Source organism: Dipodomys ordii, unplaced genomic scaffold (assembly GCF_000151885.1).
Source record: "Dipodomys ordii isolate 6190 unplaced genomic scaffold, Dord_2.0 Scaffold13, whole genome shotgun sequence".
NCBI lineage: Eukaryota > Metazoa > Chordata > Mammalia > Rodentia > Heteromyidae > Dipodomys > Dipodomys ordii.
The window spans coordinates 21,266,755-21,285,759 of record NW_012267229.1 but is presented as its reverse complement, the minus strand read 5'-3'; the positions used below and the strand labels follow the sequence as shown (position 1 = coordinate 21,285,759).

Below are 19,005 nucleotides of genomic sequence, written 5' to 3'. Positions count from 1 at the left end.
TATAAAGATTCAATAAAGGATCAATAATCAAAACCCAAGGACCAGGAGTAGACTTTTAAAACCCATTAATCCAACTTGAATATGAGGAAATAATTCAAGAAGGGAGTTCGAAAATCTGTGAAGGAAGCTCAGGGATAAGAGTTGGCACATGGGATGCATAAAAGAGATGGAGGGAGAATTGGGAAGAGTGGGCACAGGGGATGTATAATGGAGATGGAAGGAGAACTCAAAGGAGGAGGCAACAATGCTCAATAGGAAATGTACTCATCACCTTGCTCATGTAACCGTAACCCCTCTGTACAGAATGTTTGCAATTAAAAATGTACAAAAAGAAAGAGTTGGCACATAGGATGTATAAAGGAGAAGTGAAATTTCAAAGGAGGGTAGAGATGCCTGCCTTAGAGATGAGCGGAAACAATTCTTTCATAGGTCCTCCTTGGCAGCTGAACTTGTCATTGTGTGTGTGTGTGTGTGTGTGTGGTGTGTATGTGTGTGTGTGTGTGTGTGTGTGTGTGTGTGTTTAACATTATGGCTGCCAACATGGAGAACTCATTAACTCAATTACTTGGGCTCTATGAGAGATTGATGGAAATAATACACACTGGATTCTTTAAAAATGAATTGCCATTCCTCTCCAAAATTATCCCCAAGTTTTTCCTGGCTCAGTAAAGTTCCCAAGAGCATTCACCTTGTACATGCAATCATCAAGTTCTATTTGATTTACACTATAAAATTCTCCTCAGTCTACTATTTTCTCATCTCCAGTGCCACCATTTGTAGTTTTGTATGCCACTATCTCTTGCCTACCGAATTTCAACTATCTCTTTTTATTCCCACATCCTTCACTGCCAACCCGAATCGTATTCTCCAATACAAACTGTATCCTCATTGAACACGAACTAAATGGGGCTCTGAGAAACTGTGATTTAGAGAAGCACATTCCCAAAGCCAAAGACTGAGCTGAGCCTAAACCTTTGGATGAATATGGTCAAAATAGATTGTTGGCATGTCTGAAAAGAGACCATTGAAACCTTTGAAATAGTTTGAGGAAAGGGCAAAAGAGTAGAGAGAGTGATACACTAGGGGTGGGTAGAGTGATTTGAATACTTTGTAAACATGTGGGGAAATGCAACAATGAAATCCTCCCTTGTATAGCTAATGTATGCATATATATTGTTTACACACACAAAGCCATACATACCGTTCAAGTTTATAATCCTAATCTACTTCGGAGATAAAGATGTCAAGGAAAGCCCAGGCAAAGAGAAATTTATGGGACCTCATCTCCATCAGTGACTGGGAATGGTGGTATTTGGATAGCAAAAGTAGGAAGAGATCACAGCCCAGGCAGTCTTAAGCAACAAGTGAAACCCTGTCTCAAAAATAACGAATGCAAAAACAGGCTTGAAGGCATGGCTCAAATGGCAGAGTGTCTGCCTAACAAACACCAGGCCTTTAGTTTTACTCCCCAGTGCCAGTCACCAATAAATCGCAATAGAGCAAGGCAATATGGCCCCAAAACATTACATGTGTATATGGAAATGTCATGATAAAACTCCTTATTATGTATAATTTGATATGTACCATCAAGTGTTAGAACTACAAGAAAATGCAGTTAATCAGTTCTGTACATTTAACAGACTCCGTGCTCAGTGTTAGCTCCACTAAGTGGATTTGTAGAATATTGCAAGACTGGGAGCAGCAGGCATCCCTAAAAGATCCCAAAATTCCCACTACACCCTCCCTTTTCTCTTGCTTCCACCAGACATGGCCAACTTCAATCCCCTGCACAATCTTAAAACACCTGCTGGCCTGCCGTTAACATCAACAAATAATGAGAAACGGTACTAATAACAATTATCATAATAAATTGGCCTTTGATTACATCTGTCACCTGAGAATTTCAAAGGCTTTACAAACATCAATTAGTAATTACAGCTCCACTGATTGCTTACAGAGAGCAGGGATCACTAAGGTCAGATAAGCTGTGCAGGTCTATATGAAGGACAGCTCCAGTTTAGGCTGGTTCAGGCCCAGGGGATCCTGGCTTGTGATGGAAAGTGTAACCCCCCTCTCCATGCTGTCCAGAGCAGCCATACCTCTGACATCCCAATTAAGGGATAAGCCTTTGGGTTTTTTGTTGTTGTTGTTGTTCTTACAGCTAATCCATTACCCAGGTACTGAGGAATGGGAGGCCTGGATTGTAGATGGTTCATTTCCTTTCTCATAGCAGAAAAAGGAAATCCAGTATGGAAATGACTTGCCTGAAACAACAACCATAGCTTAAACCCAATTCTCCCATTCTTCCATCAGTATTTGTTTACCCAGTAAACTTTTGCCTTCATTAGTTAGGTTGAGTCCCTTTTTCTATAAGATAATCTTCCTTCATGATGATGATAATATCCCAGCAGTCATTTATGAAGGGCTTGCTCGTAGTCAGTGGGGAATACACAGATAAATAAGATATAGCCCTTGTCCTCAGGGAACTCACAGTCCAGTAAAAAGACATTCATGGAAACAAATGCATGCAATAAACTAGATCAAGAATCTCTGTGGCAGAATCCCAGGCCTTCAGCTATCAGCTCAAAGGGGGAGGTACTTGGGGAAACCTTCAGATATAGTGACACTGGAGTTGAATATTAAATCTGAGTGGGTATTTGCCAGGCAGGCAGTGGAGCAGGACAGGGTGCATCATGCAAAACACAAGGTTGGACAGAAGCTCAAAGAGTGAGGACTCTGTGATCCACTCAGAGAGATTTAGTCAGGTTCACTCCAGGATATGGACAGAAAGCCACACGGAGACCAGACTGGACAATGAGGACTCCGATATTATCATACAGGAAAGCCTGAAACCTATTCTGATGAACAAAGGAAAATGATTACGAAATGATCTTAATGACAATTTCAGTAAATCGAGATCATTTTATTACAAGTATAGATACAAAGTTGTGTTCATCCTAGTGAGATGCATGGAGTGAGTCAGTCCTTTTCTACCTGTGAGATCACTGTGGCCCAGATGGACTAAGGAATTTACCCTAGATCACTCACCAATGAAAAACAACACTAATGTGTGTTGAATGCCTAGTTTTATGAATTATTTAAGGCATATTTAATATGTGTAGGTACTATATAATCAGAGATAAGAGAGAAGAGAGAGATCTTCTCTTATCTAGACTTTATATTCTGGTGGGGAACATGGAAGATGATTAACAAATACATAAAGAATTCCTATAGAGTGATGTGTGAGAATGTAACATAATGACATGATAGAGGACAGAGGGAAAAGCAACATTGAACAGACTCATTAGAGAAAGCATCTTTAAGGGAGTGACATAGAGCAGAACTGGAATGGGAAGGAGTTGGAGATGTCAAGGCATCTTAGACAGAGGGAAACAGCAAAGAAAAAGGCCCAGTGGTTAATGTAAGGTCAGCATGTTGAAGAAACCTATGATCAACAAAGCTGGGACAGGTGGTAAGGAGGAGAAGGAAAGGATAGCAGTATGGATTGAGTAGCAGGATCAGGATCAAGGGGCAGATTTGGAGGTTTGTGTTTATTCTATTGTTAAGCCTTAGGGAGTTTTAAACATTCATGGTGGGAGTTGATTTTGGTAATTTAAAAATTATCGATAATCGGTGCCAGTGGCTCACACCTATAATCCTAGCTACATATGGGATCTGAGGATTATGGTTTGAAGCCAGGCTAGGAAGGAAAGTCCAAGAGACTCTTATCTCCAATTAACCAGCAAAAAGCCAAAAGTGGAGCTGTAGCTCAAGTGGTAGAGTACCAGTCTTGGGTGAAAAAAGCTAAGCGTCAGTTCCCAGTTCAAGCTCAAGGATAGGCACCAAAAAAGAAAAAATCTTATGAGGAAAATGAAAGGGAGGGAATGCCTTGTGGAAGTCCAGAATGCATGCAGGTGGAGTTGTCAGAAAGCTACTGCAGTAGTTCTGTCAACCATTGCAACAAGGAGATGTACAACTTTGGTCGGCAGGAGTAGGGGGGGGCAGAGATTGGAGATGGTAAGGGAAAAGAAAGGAGGAGGCAACAATGCTTGATAAGAAATGTACTCATTACCTTGCTCATGTAACCCCCCTGTATGGTATTTTCACAATAGAAAAACTTTATTAATAAAAAAGAGAGAGAGAGAGAGGCTTATACAGCCCCACCTTGATGAAATCACAGCTCTGTGAAGTAACGCCAGCTAGGGAAAGTCCCCCTCCAGTGGGGTTTTCATTTGTCTGTGATTTTCTACCTCTTCTTACATGCTCATCTCATCATATAAATTTTAATGTCCACTTATGCAGCTCCATAAAAAGTCTGTTAGTAATTTTACTGGGTTTACAATAAATTTATGCATTAATTAAGATGAACTCATCTGTTTAAGACATTTAAGTATCTTATCTGAGACTAAGGTCTATATATTTGGGCAAATCTATTTTTGTGTCTTTTGGGAATGCTTGTTTTCTTGGTGACAGACTTTGGAAACTTCTGCTTGGTTTTTCATGAAATACTTGGTCTTTGTGGCTGTTGTAAATAAGACTTTGATACCATCGCATCCACTGGCTGATTATTGATTGTATACGTGGCCACTATTGATTGACTTCGTACATAAATTATTGTGGCTTTTGGTGCATAGATATCCATAACTATTCTACAGTTTGTTAAGTGTAAGTCTTAGCATTAAAAAGTCCCTCACTGCTGGGCGCTAATGGCTCATGCCTGTAATCCTAGATACTCAGGAGGCTGAAATCTGAGGATTGTGGTTCAAAGTCAGCTTGGGCAGGAAAACACATGAGTTTCTTATTTCCCATTAACTACTAAAAGCTGGAAGTAGAGCTGTGACTCAAGTACACTGTACTTGACAAGTCCTGAGTGAAAGCTCCAGGACCAGAATACACATACACACACAGCTTCTTTTAGATGAATTCTTATATGAGATCAGGAAACTACCACTGCTTTCCATGTCTCTTATTTGTCTACTTTCTTTCTTTCTTGACATTTCTAACATTCTTTTCTTTCTAACGTTGCTGTAGGTATGGCTTTATAACCAGAAGGTGTTTGAGTTTTGATTTGTGAACCAATCTGAAATCTTTTTAACTTAATTCTGCAATCTAAATCCATTCACTAATTCAATAGACTGGTGTGCTGGCTTTCGACTCCATCATCTATATTTAATATCATAATTGATCATATCAATTTTATAATATTTGCTTCTGTGCTTTGGTAACTCTTAATTTAAAATTGCACTTGGTATTTATGAGAGAAGGGTTTTTTGTTGTTGTTCTAGTCGTTACCTTTTTTTCTTTGAATCTTGTCTCTCCTTGCCCAGCCTTTGGCTGTGTGCTGGCTTGTTTTAATGGTGTACATTAGTTTTCACCTGTTGTCTTACAGCAGTGAATCATCTTCCCCTCCTCTTTCCCCTCTTCTACTCTCTCATCTTGAGTTACACTATTTCTGCATTGTCAGAAAATAATGACATTTGTCTGGTCTGCTTTCAACCATGCCCTTATCTGAGCCCTACATTTGCAATTAAGTTTATTAAATGCTTGCCATCAGTCCCTTTAAAATCCTCTTTTAATTAACATAGATCAATTATACACATTAGTGGGGTTCAGCCTAATATTTTAACACACACATCCAGTATGCACTGATGAAATCAGGCTAATTAGCCTTTTCCTCTCCTTACCATTGCTTTACAGTTAGAGACTTTGAGTTTCCCTCTTCTAGATCCTCCCAAAATATATAATAATTAATTCTGAGCTATAGTCTCCCCACTGTGCTACGGAGTACCAGAACCTATTACTTCTATATCTTGGTACCCAATGTTTGACTCTCCTTTGCCCTCCCCCCACACCTTTCTTAGACTCTAGATATCACTGTTACACATTCAAATTAACTTCCCTGTGGAAGAGAACAAATCTATCTCTAAGGACCTGGCATTTCTCTTCATGTAACAACCTCAAGTTGTATTTGCTGTGGGGTGAAGAATTTCATTTCATTCTTCATTATGGCTGAATACTTCTCCATTATATATACAATGTGGAATCTGTCTATCTATCTGTCTGTCTGTCTGTCTGTCTGTCTATCCATCTATCTATCTATCATATTATCCTGTTCCACTCATTTGTTGCTGGACAGGTAAGTAAGCTGAGTCTGTGCCTTGTCCATTTTGAGTAGTGCCACAAGAAACATGGGCTTGCTTGCATCTCCTTGGAATGTAGGCTGAATCCTTTTCCTTTGGATATACCTGGAAGCCCACAGCTGGAGTACATGGCTGATCTATGTTTCAGGTTTCTGAGGAGCTTCCACAAGGTTCCTCACAGCGTCTATTACTCATTTACATTTCCACTGCCTGTATGTATTAATGTTTTCCCTCCTCAGCCTTTCTGGCATTTTGAAATAACAGACCTTCTAATTGGGATAAGATGACATATCCCTTGTTGCTGTGATTTTTTATTTCCTGATGGTTAATGATATTGAGCAGGCTTTATATTTATTGACTCATTTCTTTTTCTTCTTATGAGAAGTATCCATTTCAACCATGTGTCTAATTTTAAGTTGAATTTTCTCCTTAATTTTTTTTCAAATTTCTTTATATATTCTAGATGCCAATCATTTGTTAGTTGAATAGGTGGCCATGTTTTTCTCCCATTTGCTAAGCTGTTTATTTAGTCTCTTGTTTCCTTAGCTGTGTAGAAGTTCTACGTTTTACATAATCCCAGTTGTCTATTTTTGCTTTTGTTTCTTGTGTTTGAGGGATATATCAAAATAAAATCAGTGCCTACACTGGGTACCTTCATGTGTTTCTCTTGTTTTATTTTTCTTCTCGTAGTTGCAGAGTTTCAGATCTTATGCTTAGATCTTTAGTCCATTTTAATTTGTTTTATCTTCATCATCGTCAGTCATTAACAGTACCAGAGAGTTACACTGTAACAATTCTGTAAGTGCGTGCAGTGTACTTTGAACAAGTTTACCTTCTGTGTTATATTCCCCTCACCCCTTTTGTTCCTCTCTACTTTCAAACAGTATTTGGTGGATTTCTTTATGCTACTTTTATACATAAAATACTTTGAACCTCTTCAATCTTTTTACCATCTTTTACCCCTTCTCCCTCCCTGGCTTCCCCTCCCTCTCATCGTTTCCCCTTTACATCCATGTCCCATTATCATCCTCATCACCATATTAGACCCAGGTCCACTTATGAGCAAACAATGCAATATTTGGCTTTGTGAGCTGTCTCCAGTTGTATCTGTTTTCCTGCAAACAGTAGAATTTTGCTCTTTTTTATGGCTGAATAATACTTCCTTATGTGCGTATACCATCTTTTCTCTGTTCATTCATTGTTTGGGGGGCACCTATGGTGATCCCACAATTTAACTCTTGTACATGGTGCTGTGACATGCACATTCACCCTTGTATCAGCTTCGCATCAGATAAAGGGTTAATATCCAAATAACTCAAAAAGTTAGCTAGCAAAAGAACAGACAATCTAATAAATGAACAAGAGTATTAAACAGACAATTCTCAGAGTACAAATGGCTAAAAAAACGCTTCCAAAAATGTTCAACATCACCTTTTATTAAATGGTTCCTTTGGGCATCTTGTAGCTCACTCTTTCTAAGACAATTTTGGTTTATTCTTTCTTTCCTGAAATAAATCAACTTTCTTTTCATCTCCCTGAATTGTTTGTCCGTTTTCATTTTTAACTTGTGCATTTACCAAAATGGCTTTTCCCCTCCCCAGGATATTTAATTCATTTTGAAGTATTGGATTACTTTTGTTTTCTGCTTTTGTGTGATTGTTTTCATAATGTGGTAAACGTCCATCAGCCGTAATATTTTGTTTTTCATTTTATGAGGGTTTTTTTGGTATAGTAACTTTATTAAATCCCTTCCTTTTTTATTTCATAGATTTAATACAGCTTCCAGAATTCACAAACACACTCTATTTCCACAGGATCAGGGAGGCCAGTATTTTAATGGATGATGTTTTTGTATCATGGCAAATGAGTAAGGGTTCCAAGGGTTTTGTTTTTGTTTGGCTCTGAGTTCAAAACCCAATGCTACCAGATTTTTTTTAATGGAAATACATAAGATATGCAAAGAGGGTAATTTTTGGAAAGCAGATAGCCCCTCCTTATACCCCCTTAGATATTCTTTCAGGGATTGGAACATGATAAGTGAATGAGTCCCACTGAGGACAGACAACAGCTTAGGGATCAGTGCAATGCAAGGAAAAGTCCCAGAGAGTCAGGCTGCAGAAAAGCTACCCTGAGGACTATTTGAAAACTGTGGGATCATAACTGATCCTGCTCCTCTTTAATCGATAATCCAATGGGACAGTTGAGCAAAAATTGCAAGTATTTGCTGAGTCCCTAGGACTCTTGATTACATTGCAATACAATTTAACCTAACTCATCCTGGATGATAGACATCAGCTATAGAAATACTTGATGCCTTGCACATTTAACATTGTGAGCTCTCCCCCTGAAGAATATCCTGCAATTTCATTCAATAGTTGAAGGATGAATGGCTGGATTATGGAATAAGTCAGACTTGGCTTACTCTAAAATGGAGGTTAAAAGTAGATTCAGGTATGAGGCATTCTTGTAAATAAGGCAGCTGATACCTTGAAAACTATTTGCATGAGGTAAAGTTAAGAAGTGAAGTGGAATTAAGAAGGCAGAATACTGTAAAAGCAATATAATGTTGGCAATAACTGAGAGAAGTATCAGCATTTAAAAACAGCCTTTGAATACCCTGCCTTCTCTACCAAAATGGCTTTCTCTACCTCTTTCTCTGCCAACTGATTGATGAAAGAATTGAACCCTAGAGAGGGCCTGTGACTCGCTTGATCTTGCACAGCACCAGCAGAGCCTAGAACAGAATTAAGTCTCAAAAAAGGCACAATAGTAAGGTGATATATCTGTGTGAAGATTTTCACAAGTGAAGTGGGAAGCAGAAAGTAAATGGTTTTGAGGTGATGATAAAGTGAAGTGATATGTTATTATATTATCACGTATCATAGATCTATTAGTACACTATAAAGGGGAACAGAAAACATACCTTTTTTTTCCTTTTCACAAATTCTTTTACAATCTGAGCACAAGGCAAGTTCTAATTTCCTGCTTATTGATCAGAGTCGTGACCTTAGACATATGCATACTGGTCAGACTGTCCATTTGATAGAATTCACAATAGCCAGCACCTCCCTCTTTTGCTCGCTGACAATTCAATCACCCAGAAGGTCAAGAGAATAACTCAAGGCTTTGTTATTCTATGCCTAATTCTAACCAACAAAGACAAATCTCTTCTGGAATTGAAGCTGTCAGGAGCTGAGGAGAAAGTAAACATGCCAGTGTCATGTTTGTGAGAGTCAGGAAGCTTCAGCATAATCAGACATGCACTCTTGATTATAGAAAACAGACTTTAGTCAGTGTTGAGGGACGAGCCTGGGCATTCTAGAGCACACCTGTAGAGTAAACTGCTCAGGAAGGGGTGAAGCAAGGATCAGGATGGTGTGTCAAGGTCAATCCTGGGAAAGTTGGCTTAAGACCCTATCTAAAAATGTTGAGAGCAAAAGAACTGGAGATGTGGACAAGGAGTATACTACCCTGCTTCACATGCTTGAATTCAATCCCTAGTACAAAAGGGAAGAAGGAGACAGTGAAGGAGGAGACAGGTGATAGTGTTACAAAATGGTTTGTTTTCCTGCATGAACCTGTAGAAAACATACTTATAGGGATTCTTGAAGACACAATGAGCAAAAAAAAAACAATGGCAGTAGAATAAAACACTTTGGGTATCCAGCATTTTTGTCAATGAGAATGCAATTTGAAGAGAACATTCCTATAGGGTTCCCTTTTGCAGGGAGGAAGGAGCCTAGAAGAAATTTCCAAGATTTTGACAATATTCCATGTTTTGATCTGGGTGCTGGTCAAAGTGTATTGAAGATTAGTATTCTTGTCTGTAGGCATGTGATACTTCAAATGAACTGTGAGACTTTTATTAAGACTTAGTATAATAGAAGTAAAGATAGATAGAGATAGAAGATATATAAAGAGAGATAGAGATAGATGCTCTATTTCTTGAGCCACATCTCCACTTCTGGCTGGTTAATTGAAGATAGGAACCAAAGGAAGGGAATCCAACCAGAGTATAAGAATTTCTTTTTTCAAGCATAAAGAAAAAGCCCTAGTTTGTTCACTTTTACCATTATTTGCCAATTTAAACTTATTTATAACAAATTTGGAGGGAGCATCACATTTAGGGAGTTCTCCTATATATGTGCCTTATTTTAATTTTTCTTCCCATCATCTGGAGAGTTTTCTTTTTTTTTCTTTTCTTGGGGAGGGTGAGGTCGGTCGTGGGGGCTGAACTCTGGGCCTGGGCACTGTCCCTCAGCTTTTCAGCTCAAGGCTATCACCCTACTACTTGAGCCACAAGCCACTGCTGGCTTTTTTTCTGCTTTTGTGGTGCTGAGGAATAACCCAGGGCTTCATGCATGTGAGGCAAGCACTCTACCACTGAGCCACCTTCCCAGCCCTGGAGAGTTTTCTTTTACAGAAACCTTTTGCTTTGAAATGAAACACGGTTCCAATTTCATATGAACCTCTCACATGAATGCTTCATATTTTTGAAACATGATTTTTTTGTATTTTTTAATGTTTCTGAATTTTCTGTTTTAGAAAATGAAGCAATTATTTCATCATGCAAACAGAACAAAAAGAAATACTTGTTCCTAAGAACAAGCCATGCTGACCCAACTTTGTCTCTTTAAAGAGTTCTTAGACTGGTAGATTAGTGGGGGGAAAAAGGAAAAAGACAGAGTATCAGCGTCTGAAATGAATTTGACCCTCTTCTCAAGCTACTGTTGTGGAAAAATGGATGCCATAAGCAATTGAGCACTGGAGGAGAGCTGAATGCACAAGCAACCAAGATGATTGCTTTCTAGTTAGTTCAAAAATTCTGATGTTAACCTAGAGGAAAAATTCTAGTGTATGTCTCAAGACTCCACCATTGCCATTATATTAGTGATCTGGATGAAATTAGAGGGAGAAAAAATTCAAAAAGTCTGCAAGTGGTAGAGCATATGATTGGTGACTGAAGAAATCAAATCAGTCAAAATTTATTTTTCACACATGAAATTGCCGTACTCAGAATGGCAAATCTGATTCTGTACTTGAGCTAGGATGTTGGCTGGGATAGGAAAACATTGGTAGTCTAAGCAATCGTGATTGCAATGGACCACATGGAGACTCCAGCTTCCTCTCCTGCTTCTGTACATTAAGAAAAACAAAGTAGCATTGTTAACCCCTCCCTTGTTGTTCTCCCATTATCCCTTCCTTCCCCACCTCCCTCACTCAATGCTCTACAAGAAATGTGCTCTTTGCCTTACTCATGTAACTGTAACCCCTCTGTACAGCATCTTTACAATAAAATAAATTTTTTTAAAGAAAAAGTAACCAGTGGCTCAGACCAGTAATCCAAGCTACTCAGGAGGCTGAGATCTGAGGATAGTGGTTCAAAACCATCCCAGGCAGGAAAGTTCTTAAGATTTTTATCGCCAATTCAGTATGCAAGCAGGGGAAGACTTTCTATGCAGATAGGAATTAGAATCAGAACCACTGAGGTACCTGTGGGGAGCTCAGTAGTTGGGCTCAATAGAGGTAACATTTTCTAGCTTCCAGAGGTATGCATGAATAAAGTAGACTCTGCTGTTAACATTACAATTTCCTCTTGGCTTCTAGGTGCACCAAACATGGTACAGTCAAGTGACTGGTTCTAACCAATGAAACAGGAATAGAAGTGAAAGCGTGGCTTATGATTCAAAGCATTTGATTGCCAAAGCCTGACTCTTTGCATTCTCACTCTCTGAGTTAAACTTAACAGTCTTGGTCTTTGAGTGATTAAGAGTTTAGCATATTCCTTAACTTTAGCCCTCACCTCTCCAGATACAGAGACACACAAACATATTGGGCATGCATGAAGTTTGAGCAGAAAATAAGCTTTTGTTGTTTTTCTGAAGTTGATGGGTTTTATGGCTGTAACCTTTTCTATCCCAAGGAACACTCAGACACATCGGCTCCTTATGAGCAAGTGTGCTACTAGCAGCACCAGAGTCTGGGGAAGTTTAGGGCTTGATGTCTCATACCTTTCCATTCTTTATTTCCTTTTACTTGCAACACCACATTACATTCCCACTATTGTTAGGGACATTATTTGGCCAACTGGAATTTCCCATTGATTCCAGGGCCTGTGGGAAATGGATCCCAGGAATGTAGGCTAAGATAGCTCGCTTCCCAAGCATGCTTTCCTGTAACTCCATTTCATGCTTGTCAATATCAAAAAGTTAAGGATCCTGCTCAGTTGAGGAACAGCCAAAAATGATTAAAGAGTTCACCCAGCAAAGATTCTGTAGCCACACAAACACATACACAATGCCATTCATGAAGACTGGGAGGTCCCCTAGAAAGGGGACCTTTGGACAGTGAGCTTTGCGGTTCTAATTCTTACACATTTCACACAGGCTGGACTATCGCCAAGTATTCTTTCAATCTGTGCAGGTACATATCCCGCTTGTAGCCAGGCTTCCTAAGAAGGTCCTTGCTCCACCTGCTAACTCATGTACCCAAGTACAAAGCACATCACCAGATACCACTACATATGCACTGAGAGTGGTTAAGCTTTTTGGGTACTGGAAAGTATCTAAAATGTTTATCAAGTCATTCTGCCTGGGAGAAGGAAGCCTGAGAAGCAATAAAAAGATGAAATTAAAAAGTTATCCCTATGGGAGAAAACTAAAGGACAAATTTTAAATTATAATTTAAAAAATATGCACGCATATATATAAATATGTATACATTTTTTCTTTATATAGCAGTCTTATATAACTAACAGCTAGTTAACTGTGCCTCATTTTTGTTGTTCACAGGAGACCAAAATCAACTGTGTTCGTCTGGCTACAAAAGGTATGTTGACACATAGTTGTCTGTCTTTAGCCCTTCTTCAACAATATAAATATTTCCCTTCAGCCCCACAGCAAAACTTCTGGCAGTCATGTCTAAAATCAAGAGACACTGTCATTTTCATTGGGGTCTCTACATCTAAGTTATACATCCTATGTAGTATCACAGATGCCTAAAGCATAAGAGCTCAAAATCTATTCACTGGATGAGTGGATAGAGAGAGTAGTGGATGGATGGTTGGATGCATGGATGGATACCTGGATGCATAGATTCATGGATGGATGCATGCATGCGTGGATGCATGAACAGATGGGTACATGCATGCATGCATGCATAGTTGCATGGATGATGGATGGTCTTGTATGTTAGTCAATGGACTGATGAATATAAACTCTCCAAGAGTATTCTGCTACCCATTTTCATTATACTCAGTTCTATGTTGATGTGGATGTTTTTCTTGAAGCATGCCTATTAGTCCCATCGCTTGGGCTTTGTACCTTATTCAATTGGTACATGGGTTTCATATATGAGGTGATTAGTGTTGGTGCCTTTAGTAATGAGGAAATAAACACTGCATTGTTCTATCATTGGTATTTTCAACACTTATCCTCCCTCCCCCCCCCCCAAAAAAAACGAAGGCAGCATTGTTCAGGCTCATCACTTTTGTTTTCCTAATTATAATTGAATTGCCTGGCTCTTTCAATTGCTACATGTTTCTGTTTATTACTCTTTTTAAAAAAACAAAATCAATGAATGGTTTGTTATCATTTAACCTATTACAAGGTTGAATAGTTAGAAATCGGGTTTATCTTTTTGTTATAGAATTGATATTTTTCAGCAACCACCTTCCCCTTCTTACAAAACAACACTGGCTTCTGTTTTCTGTATTTATTCACCAACACACATAATTTCATGGATTGCTTCTAAGGATTTATAAACTTATAAATATTAATATACATATAATCATAGATAATAAACTATACACAAGGGCAGTACTCGGGTTTGTACGGATATGTCTGTGAATATATAGACATATGCACATGAATAACTGAGCAAAACATATATACATATGAGTAAAAGACAAAGAGAGTGAGACACACAGAGAAAGAGAGACAGGGACAGCCAGAGAGAGAGGGGGGGGGAGAGAGAGGGAGTAGGAGAGAGACAGAGACAGGCAGAGAAAGAGGGAGAGAAGACTATCTATAGTTAGTTGACAAAGCATGCACAAAAATCTACCACCCATGACTTTTTAACTCTAAAAACATCAGCTAAATATGTAGGCACCAAGGGGAAGATGGACGTGGAAGGAGAGGATCTAAACAATACGACTCACTGTGATGAGAAGCTCGTAAGTTGTTGAGGCTGGCCTGTTCCCTCCCTGGAACTCAGACGACCGGATGGAAAAAGATAAAACACTCTTCACGAGGCAAGGAGAATTGATGGCCTGCAGACAAAATGACGCAAATCACAGGCTTTGGCAGACTTTTCCACTGAGGAAAATGGATAATGTCGAAGGGAGAAGACCATCAATTGTGTAGGCCTGGGGCTGGAGACAACAATCAGGATAACTGGGTGTCTGCAGCATCCCACTTCAACAGGAAGCCAGAGTGGAATGGAAACAGAGGGAAACAATGTCCCCATGGAGAGATGCTCTAGCTCCTCAGCGGTGTTTCACTCTAGACAAGGGCTGGCCAGTGTGATCAGTGGTGATCAGCTAGAACAGCCCCAGCTACTCATTCAGGGTCATTATGACTTGACCCCCAAACCTGGCATCCATGACATTAGCCACTCACTTGGTTCCCATTTAGTGCTGCCTGGTCAGGTGGATTGCAAACTTCCCAAAGCCACTGTAACAAAGCCCTACAAACTCAATGACTTCAGCAATAAAAACTCATTGTGTCGGAAGTTTTGGAGAGATCAGAAGGCTACAGTCAAGTCCCTTGGATTGACTCCTGGTGAGGACTGTGGGAAAGAATTTGTTCCATGTATTTCTCAGAGCTGCTGGACATCTTGGCATTCTTTGGCTCACAGAAGCATTACTCAGTTCTCTGCCTTCTCTTCACATGACATTGTCCTTGTATATAAATTTGTACCAGGGGCTGGGAAGGTGGCTCAGTGGTAGAGCGCTTGCCTTGCATGCATGAGGCCCTGGGTTCGATTCCTCAGCACCACAAACCAAAAAGAAAAAAGCCGAAATTGGCACTGTGACTCCAGTGGTAGAGGGCTAGCCATGAGCTGAAGAGCTGAGGAACAGAGCCCAGGCCCAGAGTTCAGGCCCCACGACCAAACCCCCCCATAAAAAAGGGTTTACAATAAGTTTGTGTCCAAATTCACCTCTTTTATAAGGATGCTGTCCATTTTAGATTAAGGGCTTACCCCTACACTAATAGGACTTCATCCTGACTTAACTAATCATAATTATACTCTTTTCATCAAATCGGGCTATATTTCAAGGTATAGAATGATGTAACTGAGCACCACTGACTCACATTTGTAATCTTAGCTATTCAAGAGGCTAAGATGTGAAGGATCACATTTGGAGGCAAGGTTAGGCAGTCTGCAAGACTCCATCCCCAAAGTAACTGACAAAAAGCAGGACTAGAGCCGTGGCTCAAGTGGTAATACACTAACCAAGCAAATAAGCTAAGCAAGCTTGAGGCCCTCAATTCAAATTCCAGCCCTGGCCAAAAAAAAAAAAAAAAAGAATTTGGAGAGGGGGTCGGCAAAATTCAGTACCTACCAGGACCTGTGCAGATAGAAGCAATGTTCATGTGACAACCAGTGTAATTGGACTATGCATCACCCAAGGTGTAATTCCAGTAGATGTTTAGGTGTGCAAGAAATGGAAATCATTCTGTCAGAGAGGGCCACAGAGCCGGGGCAGAGATTCCCATTTGACTCTTGTTTTCTGGTAGAAGCTGTAGGAGACATGGTATGTTGAAGTGATAGTGGGCAATGTGAAAATACAATGGCTGTCCCTTTACATCAGGTTCTGGGTGGGCAGCCTCAGAGCCATTCTGAAACTCCCTACAGTCATAAAGCATTGGATGCTGACTGACTCATCGTGATTTTGGTCACAGGAAGGGCCAGGATTCCTGGGACAGGAACCGTCTGCTGAGAAGAGCTCTGCGGAAAGGCTACTTCATCTCTACCCCTCTCCAGTTTCTCAATCAGATTTACCATGGAAGGACATTTTTTTCCCCACAGCTGATAAGTAAAACATATTTGCCCACATGAGTAAGTGCATTTAGACCCAGTCTCTTGTAATAGTAAAGCTCAGAGACCCTGCAGATTTTACTTGATCTCTTGGAAACTTCCCTGCATCATATTTACAGGGATCTTTGTCTGTTCATAAAACAACTTTGAACACACATGGTCTGCTGCTCACGCTGGTATCTGGATAGTAAAAGGAATGAGTCCTGTTTCAGCCTACCATATTACTTACTGCATAAGAGGGTTACTATACCCTTGGATGGAGGGAGTAGCAAAATGTTTGTGGAATTGCCTCAAATCCAAGAGCTAAAAGGATCATCTCAAAGCCCTTTTACTGGCATTGTCTCATCCTGGGAAATAGTCATGCTCACAACTGGAGAGAGAACATTGTACCCAGTAGGTAAACAAACCTTATGTTTTACTTTATTTAGACTTAAAACTATGATTTGGACTTTGAAAGGAAAGCAGTAGAAAATCAGGGAGCTTAAGGGATCCATTTAAACTTTAGGTCCTCTTTGTGCAGATACACTAGGAACCATGATAAAGGCAAGTCAGGACACCATTGAGTAGGGTGGATTCTCCATTTGGAAAGAGCTAGAGGGGCTCAGGTTGGACATATGGACTGAATATACTCAAAAGTGATTCTTGGGAAAGTACAGTGTGTGGAGTGAGAATCTGGAGGTGCTGGAGCTCAAGGAGCTAAAACCATCCTTCCTTTGAGAAGCATCATCCCATCTGGTAGGAAACACTCAACGCTACAGCTTCTAAAGGAGATGAGTCAGTGCCCTGCCTAGGGCAGGGTAGGCTAACAAGAAAAATAGCATCTGAACTAGTTGCCCCATTCTAGACCCCTGCCATTCAGTTGTTCTTGAAGAAACCAATGTCAAGTTCCACCCAGATCTACTCTACTTACCCATGATTCTCTTCTCCCCCTCCATACATTCTTCTCTTCCCGTTATCTTATCCATAATCCCCGCCTCCACCACTCCTCCCGATAGTACATCTGCTCCTTTCTGACCATCCAGGCCCTTCCAGGCTTCTTTCTTCATATTTACTACATTCCAGCCCCACTGGACCCCTTTCTGTTCTTCAACTACATTGTACAGCTTTGAGCCTCAGAATCCGCCATATATAACATCTTTCTTAAGAGAAAAACATCTTTCAGGCTTCAGTTTCAACCTTACTATCTATGAAAGACCATTCAGACCTCCAATCTAATAATGTATGCCCCCATTTTTCACTCTCATTATACCCTTTGTTTTCCTTCACAACACTCATCTAACTTGCCAACATGCATTTCTGTGTTTGTCTGTATTTTTAAGTTTTATCTCCCTGCCAGACTCTAGGTGATGTAAATGCAAGGATTTTGGTCATTCCGAGCACTGTCCCTATATCTTAGCACAAGTTGGCACTCAATAAAATAAATGTGTGGAATGAACAAATGGGCAAATGATACAAATGGATGTGCAGGTTGATGGATGGGTAGATGGATGGATGGGTAGATAAGTGGATGGGTAGATAGATGGATGGATAGATGGATGGATGCTATCCTGGATCAGTGGACAGATGGATGGATAGAAGACTAACAGGTCATTATTCTTCCATAGCCACTTTTTTTTTCAAATGAAAGCTATACATCAGGACTGTTCTTTTGGAAGAGAGGAGTAAAACTAGGACAAGGCATCAACTTGTAATCTATAATACCCACTACCAAAAAAGCACCTCTAGTCACTACTTTCCCTTCTTATTTCTGTCCATCAATCCTTAAGACTACATAGTCCTGTCTGCCTTCTCTCCTTTCAGGAAGTAAAATTTGAGTTCTTTTATCTGCCGTCCTCACCCCTGCTCCTTCCTTGAACCAGGTCAAGCAGCTACCTGCTTGTTTGCTTGCTTGCCATACAGCCATTAGTTACAACCCCCCTGGCCACCAGTAGGCAGCAGCATTCCCACCTCTGGTGCCAGCCTTCAAGCAAACACAGCTGGCGCTGTAGACTCCTGCTGGGTGCACAGGAGTGGCAGTTAGAAAAATCAGCTTTGATTTGATTTGCAAACTGAGCCGAGTCATTGAGACAAAATAAATCCGGAAACCCATAAAGCCATTTGCAGAGTTGCTTTGCAGAAGACATCCAGAGTTTTAATCTAGTAAACACTCTCTAATGATCCCATTAAAGTGGCCCCCTTGGAATAGGTGCTGAAAGCTGAACTCTAGAATAATGAAGTATAAGAGAAGGGGCCAGTGACACCCATCACACAGTGGTAGTAAAGGAGTAAAACCATTGTTCCAGTTCAACCAGCAAGAGGTGTGGGCAGTGTATGTGTATGTGAGTGTATGTGTATGTATGTGCATGCATGTGTGCATGTGTGTGTGTTTTCATGTGCATGCTGGTACTGGGGCTTGAACTCATGGCTTTCTGCTCTCATTTGGCTTTTTAATCAAGGGTGGTGCTCTATCACTTAAACCACCTTCCCCTCCAGCTTTTTGCTGGTTAACTGGAGAAAAGAGTATCTCAGATTTGTATGCCTGGTCTAGCTCCAAACAGCTATCCTCAACCTCCTGTGTAGCTAAGAGGCAATGAATAGTCTTGCATAAACACACCCTTCTTTTAACATGGGCCAAACCTGGGGTAAGTCATTCCATCCGTGTCTTTCTCTCCTCTCTCCACAATAGACACACACTCCTGTAGGAACTGACAGGGACAATACGCAGCCATTCTCCAGAGAGAGGGTCTTTTTTTTTTTTAATTTTATTTTATTTGTGAACATACTGTACAGAGGGGTTACAATTGCATGGGCAGGATAATGCGTACATTTCTTACCAAGCATTGCA

General features: G+C 40.2%; 1 protein-coding gene across 2 annotated transcripts in view; it reads left to right on the top strand.

The window, feature by feature from the left end:
• Nucleotides 1–19,005, top strand: part of Ptprt (protein tyrosine phosphatase, receptor type, T) — a 718,198-nt gene that overhangs the window by 520,444 nt on the left and 178,749 nt on the right. For both annotated transcript variants that reach the window (XM_013010741.1, XM_013010740.1), the window contains exon 12: nucleotides 12,932–12,968. In XM_013010741.1, coding sequence (XP_012866195.1) covers nucleotides 12,932–12,968 — 37 coding nt within the window. The remainder of the gene's footprint in view (nucleotides 1–12,931; nucleotides 12,969–19,005) is intronic.